This window comes from Ranitomeya variabilis, chromosome 3, assembly GCF_051348905.1.
Source record: "Ranitomeya variabilis isolate aRanVar5 chromosome 3, aRanVar5.hap1, whole genome shotgun sequence".
NCBI classification, from domain to species: Eukaryota; Metazoa; Chordata; class Amphibia; order Anura; family Dendrobatidae; genus Ranitomeya; species Ranitomeya variabilis.
This window is the reverse complement of record NC_135234.1, coordinates 79,273,969-79,300,190: the sequence shown is the minus strand read 5'-3', so window position 1 is coordinate 79,300,190 and position 26,222 is coordinate 79,273,969. Positions and strand designations below refer to the sequence as shown.

The following is a 26,222-nucleotide window of genomic DNA, read 5'->3' as shown; positions in this document are numbered from 1 at the left end:
ATAGTCAGACAAAAATGCCGGAATTTCAGAGGGAGTAGATGAAGCAATGGAAACCAAAGGTACTTCCCCATGAGCCCCCTGACATCCCCAGCTTAACACAGACATTGTTTTCCAGTCAAGGACTGGATTATGAGTTTGCAACCATGGCAATCCAAGCACTAAGACATCATGCAAGTTATGCAACACAAGGAAGCGAATCACCTCCCGATGGTCAGGAGTCATACACATAGTCACTTGTGTCCAGTATTGTGGTTTATTCCTAGCCAATGGTGTGGAGTCGATACCCTTCAGAGGGATAGGAACTTCCAAAGGCTCTAGGCTAAACCCACAGCGTTTGGCAAAGGACAAATCCATAAGACTCAAGGAAGCGCCAGAATCCACATAGGCATCCACAGTAATAGATGATAATGAACAGATCAAAGTTACAGACAAAATAAACTTAGACTGTAAAGTGCCAATTGCAAAAGACTTATCAACCTTTTTTGTGCGTTTAGAGCATGCTGATATAACATGAGCAGAATCACCACAGTAGAAGCACAACCCATTTTTACGCCTATAATTCTGCCGTTCACTTCTGGACAGAATTAATAATAATAATAATAATAATCTTTTCTATCACATTGCATAATCTCCGGTGTCTGCTCAGAAGACACCGCCAAATGGTGCACAGGTTTGCGCTCCCGTAAACGCCGATCAATCTGAATAGCCATAGTCATGGATTCATTCAGACCTGTGGGCGTAGGAAACCCCACCATGACATCTTTAACGGCGTCAGAGAGACCTTCTCTGAAATTCGCCGCCAGGGCGCACTCATTCCACTGAGTAAGCACAGACCATTTTCGAAATTTTTGACAATATATTTCAGCTTCATCATGCCCTTGAGAGAGGGCTATCAAGGCCTTTTCAGCCTGAATCTCCAAATTAGGTTCCTCATAGAGCAACCCCAGAGCCAGAAAAAACGCATCCACATTGAGCAGCGCAGGATCCCCTGGTGCCAATGCAAATGCCCAATTCTGGGGGTCACCCCGCAACAAGGAAATCACAATTTTAACCTGCTGAGCGGAGTCTCCAGTGGAGCGAGATCTCAGAGAAAGATACAATTTACAATTGTGCTTAAAATTCAAAAAACGAGATCTATCTCCAGAAAAGAACTCAGGTATAGGAATCTTGGGTTCTGACATAGGAGCATGTATAACATAGTCTTGGATATTTTGAACCTTAGAAGCAAGAGCACTCAGGCCTGTAGCTAAACTCTGGATATCCATTTCTCAACAGCTGAGATCTGAGCCATTCAGGGGTTAAGAGGAGAGAAAAAAGCAGCAGATTGCAATTATGGCTAGACAGAACTTCTGAGTAAAAAAAAAAAAAAAAAAAAGTGTCAGAAACTTCTTCTTTTCTCTCTTTCTTCAGCCAATACCTTTAATACATTTGCGGCCGGCAATACTGTCATGGTTCCCAATGGCAGGGACTCAGGCAAAAACGGACTAGGCTCTAGGAATGATGGAATCTCAGATGACCGCGACGCTGAACCTAACACGCAACTAATAGTAGCCAGGGGGTGTGCCTACGATTATCCCTAGACACCTCGCACCAGCCGGAGATCTAGTTACTCCTAGTAGAGGAATACACAGACCTGGCTTGCCTCCAGGGAAACCCCAAAAGTGATAGTAGCCCCCCACATATAATAACGGTTAGGTAAGAGGAAAACACGTACGCAGTATGAATATAGATTCAGCAAAGAGAGGCCCTCTGACTAGATAGCAGAAAATACAAAAGAGGACTTCGCGGTCACCTCAAAACCCTCAACAGCCATCCTGAAATTACTTTAACTCCGTTATCAACTCATGACACCGGAGTAGTAATTTCAGATCACTAGAGCTTCCAGCAGCAAGAGAAATATAAATGCATGGTGGACAAACAAACACAAAAAATGCCAAAGATCCAACTTAGCTGAATTGCAGACTTGGAGCAGGTAGCAAGCAACAGAGGTGCTCTGGTAACATTGATTGCCGGCACTAGAATGACTGAGAAGCCAGACTAAATAGGAAACTCCCAGATTCCTGATGGGAACAGGTGCAAGACAAAAGTCAGCCAGTACCACCAGTAACCACCAGAGGGAGCCCAAAAACAGAATTCACAACACCATACCACCAGTGACCACAAGAGGGAGCCTGAACACAGAGTTCACAACAGTAACCGCCCCCAGACTCTTCTTGTGCTTCACCTCCTTACATTCTGGCTTTGGAGGAATGGGCTTCTAGCTTTCAACTTTACGGGGCCCACTGTATGGCTTGGGCTCTAAGGCCCTGTTGAGCTGTCTGGGCTCCCTGGTCCTACTGTCTACATTCAGGAAATGCTCCTGTGCTACCCATAGCTGGCCCCTCCTAAATTAACTATTTACTATACTATCACTATATGGTCCTAACGTGCCCCCTCTAGTGGGCTAACTTTAATACTGCTCTTACCCTATAATACAGTTGTACATATATATATATATATATATATATATATATATATATATATATATATATATAATATATATACATAACAGCCTAGGTAAATAACATTACATACAGACAAAATCAGGATGTATTAAAGGCATCCTGCAACCCCCTTACAATGGCAAAGTGATATTTCAGCTCTTTAAATCGCCACTTTTTCAAATCGATGACAATGGCTTTCTGCCTACTTTCATGCCAGCTTTTATGCCCAGAAAATATGTCAGCCAACCTAAAGCTGAATCTTATTCAGTACATCCCTATCTGTATAAGTGCAGTGTGATATTTGTGGCAAAAACTCACTGAACCCTTTAAAATTACCACTTAGCTATTAAAATCAATGAAAAGATGTTGCCTGACCACTTTAATGCCAGCTTTTATACCCAGACCTAATTTGAGCCAGCCTGTAATCAATTCAATACCAGCCATCTTTCTTTCTGTGCTGAGGGTGTACTGTTTTTGTCTTTTGTGACAAAACAGCGGCGTGGTCCCCTTTTGGGTCGTCCATTTTGTATATGTAGCTTTCCACAGACAGGTGGCTGCACAATTCGGACCCAGGTCCTGCTTTGCCCTTATCTATTTGGATGTCTGCTGACACATAGTGGAGTGCGCTACAAGAGTCACGGACTGTTCTGTCTGGGGTACACCTTGTCGCGGTAGGATGGCTTTTATGCTTTTTTTATGAAAATAGTATTAACTACATACCCTATGCTATTTACATGTACTATTACTGTTCACTTACTTATTATAGGGTATTTGCTCATTTTGTTGCCATCTTCAGGTCTTGCAGTGTACTGTGAGTAGCCCAAAGTCATTAACCCTTTAAACAAGACCCTTGAGCTCCTCCTTTGATACCCATTTTTATAGCAATTGCTTCTTGGCCGATTCCAAGTGCATTCTCCCCAGGGCATCTCACTGAAATTTATTTCATTTATTAGAATATGTTTTTATCATTATTAGACTAGTAGAAAGCAAAATAAAAATAAAAAAAAAAACAAACAAGTAAAAAATATACTATATATATTTTTTAATTCATTTATTTTGCAAAAAAAAATATGATGCATTCGAAAGCAACTTCATCCACTGCAAAGCTGTCCTGTGGCACGACAACTGCTGTGCAAACAGGAAAGTGGCAGAAATGCTGGAAGTTGTAGTTCCACAGGCTGCAGCTGGAGAGAAAACACAAAACAAGTGAAGAAATGTGTGTGAGTCTGTGGGAGGGAAGGCAGCTCCTATGCAAACAGCTGGGCCAGCAACACCCTATAGGAGGGTCCTATAGTCCAAGGGGAAGGGCAGCAGCTTCAGGGCTTCCTAAACTCTGCTGTCTGTATAGTGTATAAGTGCAGGCGCTGCGAGCTGCACAGCACTGAGGAGGAGGAGGAGGACTACTACTGACAGCATCTGCACAGATTCCCATCATCTGAGCAAGGATTACTGCTGCTATTCTGGAATACTTTTTCACCAGCTGAGGTCCCTGTCTGCACCCCCCTCCCCAGAGCTGGTGCTGTGATGTATGGGCAGCACTGCACCTCTAAGGGGGCATCCTGGCACATCTGCTAGGAGTGACCGAGGACCCCTGAGACATGAGAAGAAGGTCGGATCCCTCGCTATGACATGGTGATCCCATATGAGTTTGGCCATGTGAAGGAATCACAAGAGACATTATGAAGGATTGCACTGGGGACAAGAAGTGACAGGTGGGCACTGCCAGCACCCACTGTCTGGACATATAAGCCACATTCTGCAGCTGACTGGACATTTCCCCCCAAGAAGTTACAGGATCGGAGTTGAGTCTTGCGACTCGTTCACTCCCAGCCACAGATGCCTGATCCTGTCTCCTTATGTGTGATGAACCAGTGATGGAAATAAACATTAATCACGGTTACATAGCTCTGGAGGTGATCATTGCTGTGCTGTCCATCGTGGGGAACGTGCTGGTCTGCTGGGCAGTGGCCATTAATAGCACTCTGAAAAATGCCACCAACTATTTCCTCGTGTCCCTGGCAGTGGCTGATATAGCAGTGGGTCTGCTTGCCATCCCCTTTGCCATCACCATCAGCATAGGCTTACAGACTGACTTCCACAGTTGCTTGTTCCTTGCCTGCTTTGTACTAGTGCTAACCCAAAGTTCCATTTTCAGTCTGCTGGCTGTAGCTATAGACAGGTACCTGGCCATCAAGATCCCTCTCAGGTAAGACACACTTGTGATGGTGGAGCGATAAAGACAAAATTTAATTTTTGTGGTTTTTAATGTTTTGCTATGTTTGATTAATTAAAGTTGGAAAAGTAAAATAATTATGGACAGGAGACAAATCACATCATACACTTGTTGCTGAAACAACTATGTCCATTATACCTGCCTGTAGCTATCATCCCTGTGTCTGTGGTGTAGGAGCAATCAGATAAAAAAAAATCTAAAAGTTTCCATCATAAAATAAACATAACAAGCTTCTCAGTCATCCTCCATCATATATCAGAATTTATTGAAGTAATGGCTGTGCATATTTAATAGAAAAATAATATAAATATGGTTGAGTAAAATATTAGTTCTTACTGTTGTTGCTATTAGTGGGTAAATAGAAGCGCCAGTGATTAATTTATTCAGTAGTCAACTGGGCTACCTCGAATTATAGTGGCATTTAAGTTATAAAGGCTGAATCTGGTGTCTGGGAGCAGAGCAAATTAAAGACATGGGGGGCACAGTGCTCTGAAGCAAAAAGCAGGCCGGCTATGTGCACACGTTCAGGAATCTCTGCAGAATTTTCCCGAACAAAACCGCATGCGGTTTTTTTCGCGGATTTTTCACGTCTTGTTCTGGAGCTTCCAAATGCAATAATATAGCATCAAAAACGCGAAAAATCCGCAAAATTAATGAACATGCTGCGCTTTTTATCGCAATGCGTTTTTTTCGCGGAAAAAAAAATGCAGCATGTGCACAAAAATTGCGGAATGCATTAAAAATGATGGGATGCTTATGTATGCGCTTTTTTTAGCATTTTTTACACGAAAAATGGCTGAAAAAACACAAAAGAACGCGAAAAATCCTGAACATGTGCAGTTGGGGTCCCAACAGGCTAATTATACATTTATGACCCATTCTATTGGTTTGGTGACGTGTGATAGTTGGGGGTCATTACTTGGTGGTTTCTGTAAGTCCCAAACACTTGAACAGGGAAAGCCTTGAACATGTTTCTCCATTTCTCCATTCATTCTCCCATTGCCACCAAACGTCAATTATCCCGGTGGGATCCTATCGATCAATCATTTATTACATATTCTGCTGCTGTGCAGAAATGTCTAACATGGGAAACCTCTGCTGGACAAACTTTTCTTACTAGTTACATCAATGGCTATTCTTATCGGGTTGCGAAGATTTCTCAGACCTGCACTAAGTTACTTTAGTCCCTGAGAAAAGAACATGTGCAGCATTTACCTGTTAGTTCACTCACATCATATTCCTGACCCACGGCCAATTCGGATGAATTACAGAGCACATTTCTACTTTGTTTCTATTATCGCTGAGAGGGGCCTCGTAAATTGCATTGTTGTGAATTTTAAAGATTAAATTGAATGAAATCAACTTTTACAGATGAAGAGCCTGACTTATCAAGGTTTGCCAGAAACGTCTTGAAATGTTGTAAAATATTTTCTCATCTCAATGTTGCATAAAAATGTTGCGACTTTTGGGATTTTTGTTTTGCCAAAGTGGGTCGGGCGGAATAGAATTTATCATAATTTATACTACTAAAGAGGCATAAATCACACCAAAATTGTACGCCAGCCCCTGGCTGGAAGTGGAAGAACATTTGTAACTGATTTAATGAGCCATTCGCAGTACCGTCCACGCCTCGTAATAGTGCTGCCTTTATAAAGACGGACGTGGAAAACATTAGTATTAATGAATCGGGCACAAAATCACTTATAGATGTCACTAATATTATTAAAATAATAATGGGTTATCGTTTCTAGCTAAAAGACTCAACTGATAAAAAAGTGAATAATATAGCAACATAGGTACTTGGATTCATCACGTATTCCAAAAATAAGGTCTATGGCCTATCGCTTATTGCCTGGTTCTATATGTATATAATGAAGCCTCTTGGAAACGTGTGCCCAAAATTGCAGTGAAAAGTGGTGTTCTAGAGAGTGGTGTTCTCATAGAAGGTCTCCAGTATATACAATGTATGGTGGAACGGAATATCTAGCACGGGGTACCTGAGTTGGGAGAGTAGGTCATATGCGTGTGTGTGTATATATATATATATATATATATATATATATATATATATATATATATATATATATATATATATATAATCTCCTACTCTCTCAACAGATATACACACACATATATAGGTGTGTGTATACGTATATACTGTATATATAAACATGTCACACCTACCAGCTCTGAATAGACAGGTTTGTGAACATGAATGTTAGCGCGTCGTGGCATCCTAACCCGGAGGTGTGAAGCTGTGTATTTAATAAGGGCACACACCCACATCCGTTCCTATCCTGTGATCTGTGTTCTCCAGCCTTGTGCCCGGGATCATTAATCGAAGCTGTATGGGGCAGTGATTGCACTGACAACACCATTAAACACTAATCGCTAACAATCTAGAGACACACCGAGTGTAAACATACACAAGTAATAATTACTAGCCATGAATACATACTGGGCACTGCCCTTATCCTGATGTGATAATTAGTGATGTAGTAACATTGCCAGTCTGCCTCTGTAGGCATTAATCGCTGTTGTTACACGTTTGTCCTGATATTTATATAATATGTTGCTCCGAGATTTGCTTTTATAAACAGAGACCGCCCTTTATTCTAATAGGTCACTATCTACTCTAGATTAAAGGGAATGTGTCACCCATTTGAGTATTTTCATTTATTAATATGGACATACAGGTTGCAGACAGCTGAAACTCGTCATACCTGTATGCCTCCTGGATGATGCCTTGTTCAGTAAAAATCATTTTATCTCTTTATGTTAATTAGATCTTCCAGGCTATGGGGCGTATGCTGCCCGGAAGATAAGACTGCTTTCTCTCTTCACTATACCAGATTTCTCCTCCCTTCTCTTCTGATGTCCAGAAACCCCACGCCTGCACCTTCTGCCTGCTGTCATTCCTTAGCGCCGTTTCGCCCTTCTCTGGGCACTGACTTCAATTGTGTTGTGCGCAGGCGCTGGAGAGTCACTGCAACTTCCGGTCCCAGTGTTCTCCGGCGCTCTGAAACGGTGCACAACCGACTTTCTTCCTCCCGCCTTGCATAGTGCGCATGTAATTTTCGATTCCCCCATACAATTAAGTCATGCCAGCTAGCTCCCTTAATTGTGAGAGCTGCCTGTCATGAGTTTACTGGACAAGGCATCATCCAGAGGTCATATAGGTAGGACTAGTTTCAGCTGTCTACAACCTGCATGCCCATATTAATAGCTTTAAATTGTTCAAATGAGGAGTAGTCCCATCAGCTGACACCAGTGACCAGATGCGAACTTAATACCTCTGATCACAGCTGAGCACTCGCGCTGTCTTCTGACAGCGTGGGAACCGTGGCTCTCTGATGATTTCACCGCCGATCAGCAGCGGTGTTTGCCGCGCTGCCAGGAACATGACAGCGCAACAAAAACCCGGTGTACAGACAGCCGAACCCGAACAGTAACACGGACGTCCTGGTGAAGTCGGTGTTCAGTGTCCGTGTCCGAACAGTAGGTGTTCTGTATGTATGCCGAACTTTACTGTTCCGGTTCACTCATCTCTAATGACAGGTTCCCCTTAAAGGTCTGACATTATGTCACCAGTGCCTGATATCGAACAGTTCTCCAGTCTCCTGGATTGTCTTGCAATGAAATCTGCTTTCATCTATTTTTTTTCTGCTTATTTCCAGTAATCATTTTCCAAAAAGATTGTAACATTGGGTTTGTGCGATGATGAATAGAACAATGGAAACTTCAATTCCAGTTTTATACGACATCCCCTACTGAGTACTGTAAACTGAGTAGTTATGTTGTAGAAATGTATAAGGTTTTACATTGGTATTCCTGAATATGAGGGATACACTCTTTTCATAACGTATTCTGAAGAGTAAATAAGCTTCGATTTGACATATAGAACTATAAAACATTCTGTGTTCTTAGATGTCTAAGAGCTTAAATGGCAGCTTGATTGATTTTCATCCAGTTTTCCCAGAAAAAAAGATCTGGTGTGTTTTGTTTTTTTTTAACTTTTCTTTACACAGTTAGGCTGCGGTCACACGTTCAGTATTTGGTCAGTATTATACATGAGTATTTGTAAGACAAAATCATGAATGTCACTAACAGTGAAAAAGTATAATAGAAACACGTCACCACTTCTGCATTTATCACCCACTCCTGGTTTTGGCTTACGAGTACTGATGGAAAATACTGACCAAATACTGAATATGTGAACGTGGCCTAAAGCTGACACTCACAATGCTGTGATCAGTGACTGTAGCCACTCCGGACACGTCTCTATGACTGAAAGCTAACACCTATCAGTACTGCAGCCGAACAACATTGGAACATTATTTATCTGCAGATTAACCCTCAGGTTCTTATCGCACCAAAAAGGAAACAAGAATTTAAAATCCAAATACCTGCTCCTTATTTCCCTCCACCATTGAGGAAACTCAGGGGCCCAAATGCACATCAGAGAGTTGTCCAGTCCGGCCGAAATCAGCGGGTTTGGTTAATATAAATCTAAAATGTGTTGCCAGATTCAGTGTAATGGAACAGTGATAAATGTAATAAAGTGATCATTAGTCTTAAAGCGAACTTGTCATCAGGATTTTGCTAAGTAAACTACAAACACTGTCAGGTTGGCAGTGTTAAACTGATTAAAATGATCAGCACAGACAGTCTGTCTCTCTCCCTGTCTCTGTGATGAGGAACATGTTTGTGTTTTGGGGCGGCCTGTGGTCCGATCTTTCCTTAGTTTCTCTGGTTAGAGCAGGAAGATAAGCCTACAGTCCTGCCCAGGGCCGCCATCAGGGCATTACTGCCCTGACTGGCATATGGGGCCCGGTCAGCAGAGGGGGCCCGCATCGGGCCACATCTCTTCTGCTGATCGGACCCCAGTGGCAGGATTTACTGAACCCTGTGTCCGAGATGCAGGGTTCAGTTACACTCCATTGTTGTGCAGGCCCGCATGGCAATAGTTAATGCCGCCAGCCAATAGGAGGCTGGCAGCTGACGTCTGCGTGCACGTCGCCGGCATCTGACGTCATCGTCAATTGCGCGCTTTCAGCCTGGAGGGAAAATCGCTCGACGCAGGAGCGCAGCAAGGTAAGAGGAAAGGGTTTGGGTTTTTTACATTATTGAAAGCGGCAAGCCGGCAGGATGGAGACAAGTGTCCATCCTGGGGGGGCAGAATAAAGATGGGGCAGAACGGAGACAGGGTGCAGGGTGAAAGATATCGAGGTATGATTGGAGACATGGGGGGCAGGATTGGAGACACAGGGGCAAGAATGGAGACACAGGGGCAAGAATGGAGACACAGGGGGCATGATTGGAGACATGGGCAGAATGAAAGATATGGGGGCAGGATTGGAGACATGGCAGAATGAAAGATATGGGGGCAGGATTGGAGACATGGTGGCAGGATGAAAGATATGGGGGCAGGATTGGAGACATGGCAGAATGAAAGACAGGGGGGCAGGATTGGAGACATGGTGGCAGGATGAAAGATATGGGGGCAGGATTGGAGACACGGGGCATGATTGGAGACATGGTGCAGGATGGTGACAGATCGGGCAGGATCATGGAGCAGGATAATGGGACAGATGGGGCAGGATAATGGGACAGATGGGGCAGGAGCTAGGAATGAGACACACGAGGGCCAGGATGGGGGATATTATTACCATAGGGGCTAATTACGGGATATTATTACTGCAGTGATGTATTTATTTTATTTTTTTGAGTATACTGTTTTAAATGGGGGAGGCAGTCCTGTTACTATGCAGAGCGAAACTGTCGCCTTTTTTCTTCATTTGGTGTAGTGTAGAAGTTGGGGAAAAAATAAGTAATGTGTTCTGCAAGCTGTGCTCTAGCTAATGGTGTTATTTCCTGCAGAGATGAGTCCTGGCTGGAAGAAGTGACGTCGATCTGTGCTGGATGAAGATGAAGGACTTCACCTAGAGGCGTCACTGGTGAGTCAGTGTTACCTATACACTGATACTATACACTGTATAGTATATACAGCGGTCCTGTGTACAATGTCACCAGTGATCACTGTATTACCTTTACAATGACACTGCACACTAAGCACAGATCTCCTGTCTATAATGGCACATATGGTGATATTAGTATTGAGGTTTTTTTATTACTGTATTATCTAATACTGATTATTATCATCAGTATTGTAGTATTCAGTCACAAAATGGTGGTAATAAGTTGTCCGGCCATGGTGTGGTATTTGTTCCTTGTATGTGGTATTATTGGTCACCATGTGGTGGTAATATGTGGTCTGGACATGGTGTGGTGGTATTTGTCCCTTGTATGTGATATTATTCGGTCACTGTAGTTTTAATATGTAGTCTGGACATGGTGTGGCGGTATTTGTTCTTTGTATGTGGTATTATAGGTCACTATGTGGTAATATGATGTCTTGTCATGGTACGGTGGGATTTTGTTATGGACCTGGTGGTTAGGAGCACCCGGAATGACCTGATGAGTAAACTCAAAATCGGGACTAGCTCTGGGAAGTGGGAACTCTGCTGACCGCAAACCCTACTCCTATCACACACACTAGAAATAGCCGTGGAGCGTACCTAACTCTCCCTAGACGCCTCTTCACAGCCTAAGAGCTAATTACCCCTAAAGATAGAAATAGAAGCCTAACCTTGCCTCAGAGAAATTCCCCAAAGGTAAAGGCAGCCTCCCACATATATTGACTGTGAGTTAAGAGGAAAGTCACAAACACAGGAATGAAGCAGGTTTTAGCAAAGGAGGCCAGACTTCACTAAATAGTCAGAGGATAGAAAAGGGAACTATGCGGTCAGCACAAAAGACTACAAAAAACCACGCAGAGTAAGCAAAAAGACTCCCCACACCGACTCACGGTGTGGGGGTGCCACTCTGCACCCCCAGAGCTTCCAGCTAGCAAGGGAATATCATGATAGCAAGCTGGACTAGAAATTAGCAGTACTAAGAAATATATTCAGGAAGCAGTAACAACAAATGAACTAGCAAGACTTAGCTTCTGCTGGAGTAGACAGGTCCTCAGAGAAGTCCAAGAGAGATCTGAACCAATACTAAAACATTGACAGCTGGCATGAAGTAACGATCTGAGTGGAGTTAAATAGGGAAGCCAGCATAGCAATAAACGAGAGCAGCTGATAAAGCCAACCTCAGTGACCAGCAGTTCCGCTCAAAGCCACCAGAGGGAGTCCAAGAGCAGAAATAACCAAAGTACCATTCATGACCACAGGAGGGAGTCCGAGAACGGAATTCACAACAGGATTTGTCCCTTGTGTGTGATATTATTGGTAATTTTAAAAATTAAAAAATATACCTAAATTGTATTGCATATTTTACCAAATGTTTAATAGGTTACAGTAGAGTAGGGCCCGGCCAAAAGAGTCTGCGATGGCTGCTTAAAAAATCTTTTTCCAAAACAAAGGCTTCTGGTTATATGTGTGATCTGGTGATAGGAACTGTTAATGTGTGATTGGTGAGAAGTGGAGTTTTTCCAAGAGAGAGCGGTGGGGCTGTAGACAGTTCAAGGGGTGGAGGAAGGGCTGGTGTGGAGGCTGGGAGGAGTCTCAAGCAGGCCCCGAAAATTTTGCCAGTATGGGGCCCCAAAATTCCTAGTGGCAGCCCTGATCTCGCCCCGGAGAACGGGCATCTCTTAACTGAAAACTTCTAACACTGATTACAGAAGAACCACAAGATGGATTTCTTCACCCCAGGTATCATTTTAACCAGTTAAACACTGCCAACCTGACAATGCCTGTAGTCCCCTTTAAGAAAGTTCTCTTGACCCTAACAGAAACTCCTGTTTTAATGTTATTTTGTCTCTATACTCAGATTGATCTTCATGAAGTCTGATATTAAAACTAAATACTATAGTGTATATGCTTAGTAAACTTTGTATACATAAGAGGCAAGTGCAATGGAGTAGTATGCAATAATAAAGGAAAAGACTGCATATGGGTCTGCATGGGAGCTGTAGACACAAAACGGTAAAATCAGTTTTAATCGAGACTATTTTGTATTAGATGCAGAAGTGCCACGGTTAGAAAGGAGGACCCAAACTGTTTCTTCTACATCATTGCTCATACTTATAGCAATATTAATACTTCACTATAGGATTATGCCCCGGATGTTGGCAGTAGCATGTTATATTCATTCTCTTTTATAAGGCTGTGTTACATACCGTAATTCCGATAGCTTATTTCCATAATACTGTCATTATTCTTTCATGTAGCATAGGCCACTGGCTGTCACCTCTCACTTTCATCTGATTTTTATACCTAATGCAAGTCAAATATCAAAGGCTACAGATAGTAATGTGCACAGCGTTGTAGACGCTCCCATTGCTGCACATCCAGTAAGGCATCTGCGAACATTATTTGTCTATGAATCATATATTGTAGATTGGTGGGTGCATCCAATTCCCTGGAAAACTCCAAGTGGTTTATCTGCAAAGTAAAGGCAAAAATCTAGAGATTTAGGAGCCAAGACCGAATCTGTAATCATCCATCCAACCTACGAAATAATCACACCCAATCATGGCCCGTTAAAATGTACAGAAGTGTTAAAGGGGTTATCCAGGACAATTAAATTTTTTTACTACTTGCCTAAGAACTAACAGACAGGTAATTGCTAACTACTTGCCTGTTGTGCCTGGCTCCGATCTCTGCCGGCACAGAGCGGTCACAGACTGCTCCTGCTCATGATCCTGTGGCTTCCACTGACATCGCATCAACAGAGCATCTGCTTCTCTTCTGCTCTGCTCCGTTGATGGGGCGTGACTGCTGTCCTCATGCTGATTGACAGCTGGCTCCCCACTGCCTATCTGCGGGGAGCCAACTGTTAATGAGCTTGAGGTCGGCAGTCATGTCCCATTGATAGAACAGCCTGGAAGAAAAAGAGCTACTCTGTCGACATAGAGCAGATGAATCATCAGCAGGATCGGTCGTTTATGAGTCAGCACCTTGTAGAACAGGTAGGTAGTTTCCTCTGTTAGCAACTACCTGCCTATTAGTTTTTAGACCCATAGTAAAAAAAACAAAATAGTCCCTTTAAATGTTTCCTACTAGTTACCACAACTGACCTCACTGTCAGAATAAAGGTCACATCTATAGATCAACTTTTCCTGGGAGCTGCTCTGTCATGATCTCAATGGCAAGAGAACATAGCATAAGCATATATAGGAACTAGCTCTTGGAAGATGGGAACTGAGCTGACCATGAACTAAACCTAACGCACAACTAGCAGTGGCCGGGTAGCATGCCTACGTTGATTCTAGATGCCCAGCACCAGCCGGAGGACTAAATAATGCTAGCAGAGGAAAATATTAGTCCTAGCTCACCTCTAGAGAAATACCCCGAAAGGAGACAGAGGCCCCCCACATGTATTGGCGGTGAATTAAGATGAAATAACAAACGTAGTATGAAAATAGGTTTAGCAAATTTGAGGTCCACTTACTACATAGCAGAAGACAGAAAGGACACTTTCATGGTCAGCTGAAAACCCTATCAAAACACCATCCAGAAATTACTTTAAAACTCTGGCATTAACTCATAACACCAGAGTGGCAATTCCTGTTCACAAGAGCTTTCCAGACACAGTAACGAAACTACAGCTGTGAACTGGAACAAAAATGCAAAAACAAACATGGACAAGAGTCCAACTTATCTAGTAGTTGTCTAGGAGCAGGAACAAGCACAGAGAGGCTTCTGATAACATTGTTGACCGGCAAGCAACTAACAGAGCAGCAAGGTTATATAGCGACTCCCACATCTTGATGGGAACAGGTGAACAGAGAAGATGAAGACACCAGTTCAATTCCACCAGTAGCCACCGGGGGAGCCCAGAATCCAAATTCACAACAGTACCCCCCCCTCAAGGAGGGGGCACCGAACCCTCACCAGAACCACCAGGGCGATCAGGATGGGCCCCACGAAAGGCACGAACCAGATCAGAGGCATGAACATCAGATGCATTCACCCAAGAATTATCCTCCTGGCCGTATCCCTTCCACTTGACCAGATACTGGAGTCTCCGTCTGGAAACACGAGAGTCCAAGATCTTCTCCACAACGTACTCCAACTCACCCTCAACCAACACCGGAGCAGGAGGCTCAACGGAAGGCACAACCGGTACCTCATACCTGCGCAATAATGACCGATGAAAAACGTTATGAATAGAAAAGGATGCAGGGAGGTCCAAACGGAAGGAAACAGGGTTAAGAATCTCCAATATCTTATACGGGCCGATGAACCGAGGCTTAAACTTAGGAGAAGAGACCCTCATAGGGACAAAACGAGAAGACAACCACACCAAATCCCCAACACAAAGCCGAGGACCAACACGACGGTGGCGGTTGGCAAAAAGCTGAGTCTTCTCCTGGGACAACCTCAAATTGTCCACCACCTGCCCCCAGATCTGATGCAATCTCTCCACCACAGCATCCACTCCAGGACAATCCGAAGATTCCACCTGACCAGAGGAAAATCGAGGATGAAACCCCGAATTACAGAAAAACGGGGACACCAAAGTGGCAGAGCTGGCCCGATTATTGAGAGCGAACTCCGCCAATGGCAAAAAAGCAACCCAATCATCCTGGTCAGCAGACACAAAACACCTGAGATATGTCTCCAGGGTCTGATTAATCCGCTCGGTCTGGCCATTCGTCTGAGGATGGAAAGCGGACGAAAAAGATAAATCTATGCCCATCCTAGCACAGAATGCCCGCCAAAATCTAGACACGAATTGGGTCCCTCTGTCAGAAACGATATTCTCAGGAATACCATGCAAACGAACAACATTTTGAAAAAACAGAGGAACCAACTCGGAAGAAGAAGGCAACTTGGGCAGAGGAACCAAATGGACCATCTTAGAGAAACGGTCACACACCACCCAGATGACAGACATCTTCTGAGAAACAGGCAGATCTGAAATAAAATCCATCGAGATGTGCGTCCAAGGCCTCTTAGGAATAGGCAAGGGCAACAATAATCCACTAGCCCGAGAACAACAAGGCTTGGCCCGAGCACAAACGTCACAAGACTGCACAAAGCCTCGCACATCTCGTGACAGGGAAGGCCACCAGAAGGACCTTGCCACCAAATCCCTGGTACCAAAAATGCCAGGATGACCTGCCAACGCAGAAGAATGAACCTCAGAGATGACTCTACTGGTCCAATCATCAGGAACAAACAGTTTATCAGGTGGGCAACGATCAGGTCTATCCGCCTGAAACTCCTGCAAGGCCCGCCGCAGGTCTGGAGAAACGGCTGACAATACCACTCCATCCTTAAGGATACCTGTGGGCTCAGAGTTACCAGGCGAGTCAGGCTCAAAACTCCTAGAAAGGGCATCCGCCTTAACATTCTTAGAACCCGGTAGGTATGACACCACAAAATTAAACCGAGAGAAAAATAATGACCAGCGCGCCTGTCTAGGATTCAGGCGCCTGGCGGTCTCAAGATAAATCAAATTTTTGTGGTCAGTCAATACCACCACCTGATGTCTGGCCCCCTCAAGCCAATGGCGCCACTCCTCAAAAGCCCACTTCATGGCCAAAAGCTCCCGATTCCCAACATCATAATTCCGCTCAGCGGGCGAAAATTTACGGGAAAAGAAGGCACAAGGCCTCATCACAGAGCAGTCAGAACTTTTCTACGACAACACTGCCCCAGCTCCGATCTCAGAAGCGTCGACCTCAACCTGAAAAGGTAGAGCAACATCAGGCTGACGCAACACAGGGGCAGAGGAAAAACGGCGCTTAAGCTCCCGAAAGGCCTCCACAGCATCAGGGGACCAATCAGCAACATCAGCACCCTTCTTAGTCAAATCGGTCAATGGCTTAGCAATATCCGAAAAACCAGCAATAAATCGACGATAAAAGTTAGCAAAGCCCAAAAATTTCTGAAGACTCTTAAGAGAAGAGGGCTGCGTCCAATCACAAATAGCTTGAACCTTGACAGGATCCATTTCAATGGAAGAGGGGGAAAAAATATATCCCAAAAAGGAAATCCTCTGTACCCCAAAAACACACTTAGAACCCTTCACACACAAAGAATTAGACCGCAAAACCTGAAAAACCCTCCTGACTTGCTGGACATGAGAGTCCCAGTCATCCGAAAAAATCAGAATATCATCCAGATACACAATCATAAATTTATCCAAATAATCGCGAAAAATATCATGCATAAAGGACTGGAAAACTGACGGAGCATTAGAAAGACCAAAAGGCATCACTAAATACTCAAAGTGGCCCTCGGGCGTATTAAATGCGGTTTTCCACTCATCCCCCTGCCTGATTCGCACCAAATTATACGCCCCACGAAGGTCAATCTTAGAGAACCACTTGGCCCCCTTTATGCGAGCAAACAAATCAGTCAGCAACGGCAATGGGTATTGATATTTAACAGTGATTTTATTCAAAAGCCGATAATCAATACATGGTCTCAAAGAGCCGTCTTTTTTTGACACAAAGAAAAAACCGGCTCCTAAGGGAGATGACGATGGACGAATATGTCCCTTTTCCAAGGACTCCTTTATATATTCTCGCATAGCAGCATGTTCAGGCACAGACAGATTAAATAAACGACCCTTTGGGTATTTACTACCCGGGCTTAAATCTATGGCACAATCGCACTCTCGGTGCGGAGGTAACGAACCAAGCTTGGATTCTTCAAAGACGTCACGATAGTCAGACAGGAACTCAGGAATTTCAGAGGGAATAGATGATGAAATGGAAACCACAGGTACATCCCCATGAGCCCCCTTACATCCCCAGCTCAACACAGACATAGCTTTCCAGTCGAGGACTGGGTTGTGAGATTGCAGCCAAGGCAATCCTAGCACCAAATCATCATGTAGATTATACAGCACCAGAAAGCGAATAATCTCCTGGTGATCCGGATTAATACGCATAGTTACTTGTGTCCAGTATTGTGGTTTATTATTAGCCAATGGGGTGGAGTCAATCCCCTTCAGAGGAATAGGAGTCTCCAAAGGCTCTAAATCATACCCACAGCGTTTGGCAAAGGACCAATCCATAAGACTCAAAGCGGCGCCAGAGTCGACATAGGCGTCCGTGGTAATAGATGACAAAGAGCAAATCAGGGTCACAGATAGAATAAACTTAGACGGTAAGGTGCAAATGGAAATAGATTTACCAAGCTTTTTAGTGCGCTTAGAGCATGCTGATATAACATGAGTAGAATCACCACAATAGAAACACAACCCATTTTTCCGTCTAAAATTCTGCCGCTCGCTTCGGGACAGAATTCTATCACACTGCATACTCTCTGGCGACTTCTCAGTGGACACCGCCAGATGGTGCACTGGTTTGCGCTCCCGCAAACGCCTATCGATCTGAATAGCCATTGTCATGGACTCATTCAGACCCGCAGGCACAGGGAACCCCACCATAACATCCTTAATGGCATCAGAGAGACCCTCTCTGAAAGTCGCCGCCAGGGCGCACTCATTCCACTGAGTAAGCACAGACCATTTACGGAATCTTTGGCAGTAAATTTCCGCTTCATCTTGCCCCTGAGATAGGGACATCAAAGTTTTTTCTGCCTGAAGCTCCAAATGAGGTTCGTCATAAAGCAACCCCAAGGCCAGAAAAAACGCATCCACATTGAGCAACGCAGGATCCCCTGGTGTCAATGAAAAAGCCCAGTCTTGAGGGTCGCCCCGGAGCAAGGAAATCACAATCCTGACCTGCTGTGCAGGGTCTCCGGCAGAGCGAGATTTCAGGGACAAAAATAATTTGCAATTATTTCGAAAATTCTGAAACCCAGATCTATTCCCCGAGAAAAATTCCGGCAAAGGAATTCTCGGCTCAGATACAGGTGCATGACAAACAAAATCTTGCAAATTTTGTACCTTCGTGGCGAGATTATTCAAACCTGCAGTTACACTCTGAAGATCCATTACAAACAGGTGGACACAGAGCCATTCAAAGATTAGAAGGAGAGAAAAAAAAAAAAAAAAATTTCAGCAGACTACTTATTTCTCTCCTTTCTCAGCCAAGGATTTTAACCCTTTAGTGGGCCGGTCAAACTGTCATGATCTCAATGGCAAGAGAACATAGCATAAGCATATATAGGAACTAGCTCTTGGAAGATGGGAACTGAGCTGACCATGAACTAAACCTAACGCACAACTAGCAGTGGCCGGGTAGCATGCCTACGTTGATTCTAGATGCCCAGCACCAGCCGGAGGACTAAATAATGCTAGCAGAGGAAAATATTAGTCCTAGCTCACCTCTAGAGAAATACCCCGAAAGGAGACAGAGGCCCCCCACATGTATTGGCGGTGAATTAAGATGAAATAACAAACGTAGTATGAAAATAGGTTTAGCAAATTTGAGGTCCACTTACTACATAGCAGAAGACAGAAAGGACACTTTCATGGTCAGCTGAAAACCCTATCAAAACACCATCCAGAAATTACTTTAAAACTCTGGCATTAACTCATAACACCAGAGTGGCAATTCCTGTTCACAAGAGCTTTCCAGACACAGTAACGAAACTACAGCTGTGAACTGGAACAAAAATGCAAAAACAAACATGGACAAGAGTCCAACTTATCTAGTAGTTGTCTAGGAGCAGGAACAAGCACAGAGAGGCTTCTGATAACATTGTTGACCGGCAAGCAACTAACAGAGCAGCAAGGTTATATAGCGACTCCCACATCTTGATGGGAACAGGTGAACAGAGAAGATGAAGACACCAGTTCAATTCCACCAGTAGCCACCGGGGGAGCCCAGAATCCAAATTCACAACACTGCTCATTGATCTGCTGTTTACAGTTCCATCGGCAACTGGGCATTAACCACACAGCTCCATACACCAAGTAGTGGTCATTCTCAGGAACTGCTGCTCAGCTCCCATTGAAGTAAATGAAGAGTGTACAGAGACGTGATGTCCTGGCTCTGTGCAATCAATATTTCCGATGGCCACAAATTCTGCACACGGCCGATGGTGGAGAAGTTCAGTGTCGGACCCATATGATCTGATACCCAATGGATAGGCCATCAACATCTATGTCCTGGACAACCCCTTTACATTTTTTCTACTATATATATATATATATATATATATATATATATATATATATATATATAGTATATATATGTAATATACTTTTGTTTTTTTTTCTATTTAACTCACTCTATGTTCAGTTGCTTACTTGCCTTGCTACCTGTCAGATATACCTATATGTCCTCTGCTCTGTAGCTAGGCTACCAATGTCACTTGTGTTTTACTTTGTTTTACCAAAGGAAGGCTCTTATGGTTTGTCAATCATAACACTAGATGATATTTGGCTGTGGACCCAAATAACACCTAAAAATTCCAATTGGTGAGGTGTGATTGTTTAATAATGCATCTTCATGTTGGCTGATGCCAATCATAGTCTGCCCATTGTGTCGATTATTACACTCATATTTGCTGTGTGTATTTATTGTGGTTACCAAAGTTATCTTTTAGTTACACAAGTTAAACCGTAGCAGGTGTTCTTTGCATTGTGCTATTCACTATGCGCCAACCAGAGACATTTTGTTCTTGCAGGCATAATTCATTACATCATCACTTATTATTTTGATTTATAGCTTAGTGTTTGTATACAGGTTGGGTGACAAGGTGACCAGAAATCTCAGCTCTGTACTTTCAAAATGGCTGTCAATGGTTGAAAAATCTTAGAAACTGTGCAGATTAAAGTCCAATTTAGTTGAGCTGATAATCGAGAATGAGCCTTCATTGGAACACTTCTTTGCCGATTATTAGCTTTGGTATAAATGCCGGCAATCCCCTGATGATCATTGAGTGATTAGATTGTTCATTTCACCAGTAAAATCATCGTTATTGGCAGCAGATCGTCCTGGGTAAACAGGGGATGTGCTGTCGACATCAATGATTTTCTACGTACATAGAATTTTGGTTGGCTTGTCTAAACAAACTAATGACCTCCGATCGGTTTGCATGCAGCTTATTGGTGAATAGAAAACAATCGGAGTCCGGCTCAACAGGACTGGATTTTCCTTTTCTTTTTATTTTTCAAAAGAAAATATAGTGCATTCAAAAGAAAAATTTACATGGTCGACATGACCCAGTCGATGCGTTTCGACTGCACTAGGCAGTCTTACTCGTGACTTATTGGTGGTCATTTACTTGGCAGATGTAAATACTTGTTTAAAAGACTTAAAAGATACCGTATGTTATTTTAGCATAAAATTAGTTGAAACTCAGTAATTGGAGCAATTATTTATAATTTAGTAGACAGATACATATATACTTAAATATTTAAAGGTGTAATTAAGAATATGAGGATTTTCTTTGTAACATTTGACAAACCGGCTGTGTTTGGGTCACCCTACTTTTGAAGACCAACCACACAGTTGTATTCCCGGATACAGATGCTTACCAGCCACACAGTCATGTCACTCCCTTAATGGAGTGTAATGATTTCATACTTTTTTTTTATACCTCTAAAGCAGCCCAATTTTTACTCCTGGACCAATTTCAAAACATATTTTTCCTGTTTGCCTTTAGGAAATGGTTCCCCACTAATCTCGATACCACTTGTTACTCTCCCTAGCACCATCCTGGCCAGCCTAGCTTCATTACTCATATTACCCCCTATTTACCCATGGAGGGGTAGTTTTGCACTGGCCCCTTTACAGCACCTTGTCCCAAGTCTCTGGTCTCTTTTAGCTATGTCTTTTTATTATTTAAAGACCCTGATTCATCAAAACCGATGTTTTTCACATCAGTCTTGATGAGGCAGCTTTTTGTAGTCAGAGACGCCTGATTCATTGAGAGGTGCATGGTTCTTAATGAATCAGATATATCTTAAAAGTGGCGTGCTGCTCGCCATAAATCTTACTCCAGTCAGAGATAAGAGTAAGATTTGTGGTATTAAAAACATGCCTCCACAACTTGTCATGAATTAGATGTGCAGCTGTCGCCGAGCCCCATTGCACCCCTATCCTGCTCACATCTTATCATGAAAACACTAGTCACAATCTACTGTTGAGCAATTTTTCAAAGTGTTTTACACCCGAATTCTGGCCTAAAACGCTTTGATGAATCGGAGCCTATGTTTTTTCACACCAAAGTATTTCCCTAATGAAAAACAAAAAACAATGAAAACCTTAACTGGACAGTAGTGCTTCATCATGTACGGACGATAAATGATACATGAGTGATTCCTTTGCCTGTGGCAACACTAGAAGTAATACAGCATTTCGTCTTTTTTGGGGGGTCAAGGCTTTTACAGTATGTTCTGTTATTTTGCTATATGCATTTTTAATGAAAGTGACGTAGAATCGGAAAGAACCCTGCTCATAAACTCAATAGAAGATGAACATTTCCTATTTGGAAATGTCGAGCCCTGGTCTGCTCTGTGCCAGCACGCCTGTTACTTATGTAACACACATTTCAGGCTTTGCAAAGTAACAAGAGTCCAATGCAGTAGTTAATTTAACTTAATTATAGAGGACTCGTTCCAAAGAAAATAATCCTTGCCAGATGCCGGCTGGAATAAAAAGATATTGAAATCAAGTTCATCCCTTTACGTGAAAGTCAGGCTGCCCGTCATTGTGATATAGGCGCTGAAAGGCGGCACGGTATTCTCCAAACCCATCACCTAACCTACCGACGGGCGTGCATCATATGCTCATGTTGCCTAGTGCAAGATACATAGTAGCCGTGGGGTGAAACAATGTATCTCTAGCACATTCATATCCAACTAATCAATACCTCGTTTCCCTCCTGGCAGATGTTACAGGCTGTCTGGATGCTCAACAATACACTGGTGGAAGATGCTGTCAAATTGGATAGGATCCTCTACTAATAGAAATCCAATGCCTGCTGCAAAACTAAAGGCTGTATGTTGTTAGAGAAGGATCTGCCTTTCTTCCAGATAATATACAGCCCCACCATAGGTTTCGTGTGATATTGAGTGCCAGTCAAGTGTACAGAGCTCAGCTGTAATACTACCAGGTAGGGCCAAAAAAAAGAATGTTTGCTGGAAAACAAAAGAAAAAACCTCTCCTTTGGCCTCATTTACACATCCATATTTGTGCGTCAGTATTTCATCATTATTTGTATGCCAAAACCAGGAGTATCTCCAAAACACCGAACAGGTGTCAGTTTTTTCATTATTGTTTTTCTGTGTAGATTTCACTCCTGACTTTTTCATACAAATACTGATGCAAAATCCTGACGTGTGAATTATTCTAAGACACCCATTAGGGGGAAGCAACCCAGATACTTAAGAACAGATCTGATAATGTTATAACTGTAGAAAAAAAAGACATCCATAATGTATACATTGGTATATTGCAGCTAAGCAACACTGTACAAAACTGAGGTTCTTAAAGGGGTTGTCCAGGACTTTAACACTGATCAATGTCTGATCGATGGGGGTGCATCACCAGACACCCCACCAATCAGCTGTTCCCGATTTCGGCGATGGCCGAAACGACTCAGTTGCAGAGCTGCACAGCACATCTCCGCCGATGGAATAGTGGCTGCGGCCGGGCACTACATATCCACCCCTTATTGATTTGAATAGGTGGCTTCTATATAGCCCACGGGGGTGTGCTGAGCAGCTCCATAGTAGCGGAGCAGTTTCAGCCACCACCTGGGACAGCTAATCGGCGGAGCTGCTGGGTGTCGCACACCACCACTCCCTGATCAGACATTAGGATCCTAACGATATCAATGTTAAAGTCCCAAACAACCCCTTTAACATTATCTATGAAGCCCACTTAACCTCCTAGTGGGTCCTAAACCTTAAAGATGCTGCAATTTTGGGCAACTAGTGCAGAAGCAATACAGCATGAGTAGAAGGAGTGATCCAGGTACTCCATAGCACCCATGCTGCAAGGCAAAGCACCACAGCTCCAGGTCACACCACCCACCCCACCATTGTTTGGATGTGCCGTTTTTTCTAGAGCTATAGACCAGATAAAGGATGACTAATAGCGCAATAGTAAGGAAAAAGTGTTCCCCAGTCCTGTCTGTGTGACACATATTGTATGTCTGTCTTTCATCAAACATACAGTGCACGTACCCTGTGTCTATCTTCACATTACATTTTACAGAATTGCATATGCAATAATTGTGGGATAAAAGCCTATTATCTGAAATGTATAATGTAAATGCTGTTGTAGAGCAAGACAATGTTTTAAACAGTAGTAGTCAGATTCTTTAAGGCAGAATGCTGTCCTTTATTATGAAATATTCTTTCTCGTAAGTAAAGACACTTGTAAGAATCAGCGGTTGTGCAATATATAGTGTAAGTGCTGAGCATATATAGCGAGTATGTTCATTGCATCAGATTGTGAATAATGACCCCGCTCTTATGTGACCTCACATCTAGAAACACAAAGCCGAGGTCTCCTGACCACAATAAGCCCATTCACTAGCTTTTATATTGGCCTCTTACTATGACACATGTTATATTAGGATAAATGTTTGCTAACTAAAGACATGGCCGATGTCCTTGCTGCTGCATTGGGGGATGTCTGTTCCAAGCATTTGGGATATTATTTCCTAACATGGCTATTGATGGACCGTTTTAGAATTCTTTTTCTTGGGGAAAAAAGGGTTCCTGAAAATACCCCTCCTAAAGCTCTCAATTAAATGTTCCTGAACCTTTCATGTCTAGAGACTGATCGTCTGTCGCTAATTGGGGTAGAGTCTCAGGAGGTTGGCCTGTAGGTTGATTGACTTGCCCTGCTTCTTGGCCTTCAGTGTTTATAGTCTTGTCATACCTCATCAGGTTCATCGTGACCTTATATATTCGAGTGGGGACTTTGTAGTTTAATGTTTTGTGTCCTTCCTATTGTAGCCTCAGAAAATTAGAAAAAAAATTTATGCTGTTATATATGGATTTTATAGAGGGCCGTAGATAATATCCAGGGTGGCGGCTGATAGATGGTCGAGGTGCAACACCGAGCTTCAACACCAATCAGCTGTTTTCAGCTCCTTCTGTACCGGACAGATGCAAAAGTGAACAGCACTGCTCCTTACACTGTTTGGTGGCTGTTCCCGGCAGCTCAGCTCCTATTTAAGTGAATGGATGGTGATCTACGGTAGCTAAAAACCACAACTGTGGGGTTCCAGCTCCAAACACTGTGTACTTCCAGCAGCCAGGGGACTTGCAATCAGTTGGTCAGGAGGAGGGGTCTGAGGGGGTACCAGATGTTGACCACAGACCGATCTGATCCTGAGGCCATGTTCACCTGAACATCCAAGGGAATCAGGCAGATTATACTAATCACACTCTGATAAAACTCTGATCAGAGTGTGATTATAGTGTGATCTTGTCCTCTCGAATGAGGAGAAAATGGAGCAAAAAAATTCTCCATCTTCTGCATTCTGCCAGTCCGTGGAAGTCAGACTTGCACTTGGATGTCATCCGAGTACTGTCTGATGTTTTCCATGCACTGATTGACTTGCATGGTTGGCTGTGATGCAAATATCAGATCCATATCAGGCATGCAGCGATATTTATTTATTTTTATATTTTTGCCCCTCGGGCTGGTGCTCTCTGAGGTAAAAGTCTGACATATACACGACCCCATAGAATAATATTGGTCTGAGTGTGATCGGACGTTTTTTTGGATCGCACTTGGACTGAAAATACGGCCAAGTACATGAGCCCTAAGGATCAGTCAACCTTAAAGTCTTGGACAGTCCTTTTAATGAGAGATGTATGGCTGTCACCAAATCAAGAGTTGAAAATGTCAGGGGCCCACCATTGTTGTTGTCTGCCCCTTGTAAATATCAAGATATAAAAGTAGTGTTTCAGCCAGGTAGGCTGTGATAACACAACTTTCCTTCATCTAAGCTACGATGACATTGCAATGAGGTTTCACATCTGTGACATCACTATTACATAGCCGTCAGATATACAACTGTGACATCAGAATTAGGCTTCATTCAGTGTTTGCTCATGTACGGAAAATAAATAGTAGAAGTATTATCAGTGTCTTGGATCCAAGATCCATCAGTATTTGGTCAGTGTCAGGTTTTGCCATCAGTGTTTCATCCATGATTTTCACATGTGGATAAATTACAAAGCTTCTCCTATCTAATATATAAAGCTGAGTGTGTGTGTGTGTGTGTGTGTGTGTGTGTGTGTATGTCCAGGATTGGAATCTGCACCGTCGCAGCTACAGACACAAAATTTTGCACAGTCACACATCTGGACCCCGAGACCGAGAGCGTCATATTCTATGTTGTGAGGCAAAATTTTAACCCCGCGCGTTCCAATTCACCAAACAATTTTGCCCCTATCTACATAATGGGTGAAAAGTGTTGGAGGCAAATTGACAGCTGCCAGATGTGAACAAGGGGGACTTATAGAATGAGAGCGATGGCGCCAAAGAGTATATACCATACAGTTGCTAAGGTGGGGCCCCGACATGGGATACTCACCACACATGGGGATATGAACACACACACAAAATGCGCCCCACACTACCACGTGCTTGAACA

General features: G+C 43.2%; 1 protein-coding gene across 1 annotated transcript in view; it reads left to right on the top strand.

Moving 5' to 3' along the window:
- The first annotated feature begins 3,787 nt into the window (after positions 1 to 3,787).
- Positions 3,788 to 26,222, top strand: part of ADORA2B (adenosine A2b receptor) — an 85,404-nt gene continuing 62,969 nt past the window's right edge. The window contains exon 1 of the mRNA XM_077294249.1: positions 3,788 to 4,689. Coding sequence (XP_077150364.1) covers positions 4,340 to 4,689 — 350 coding nt within the window. The 5' untranslated portion in view covers positions 3,788 to 4,339. The remainder of the gene's footprint in view (positions 4,690 to 26,222) is intronic.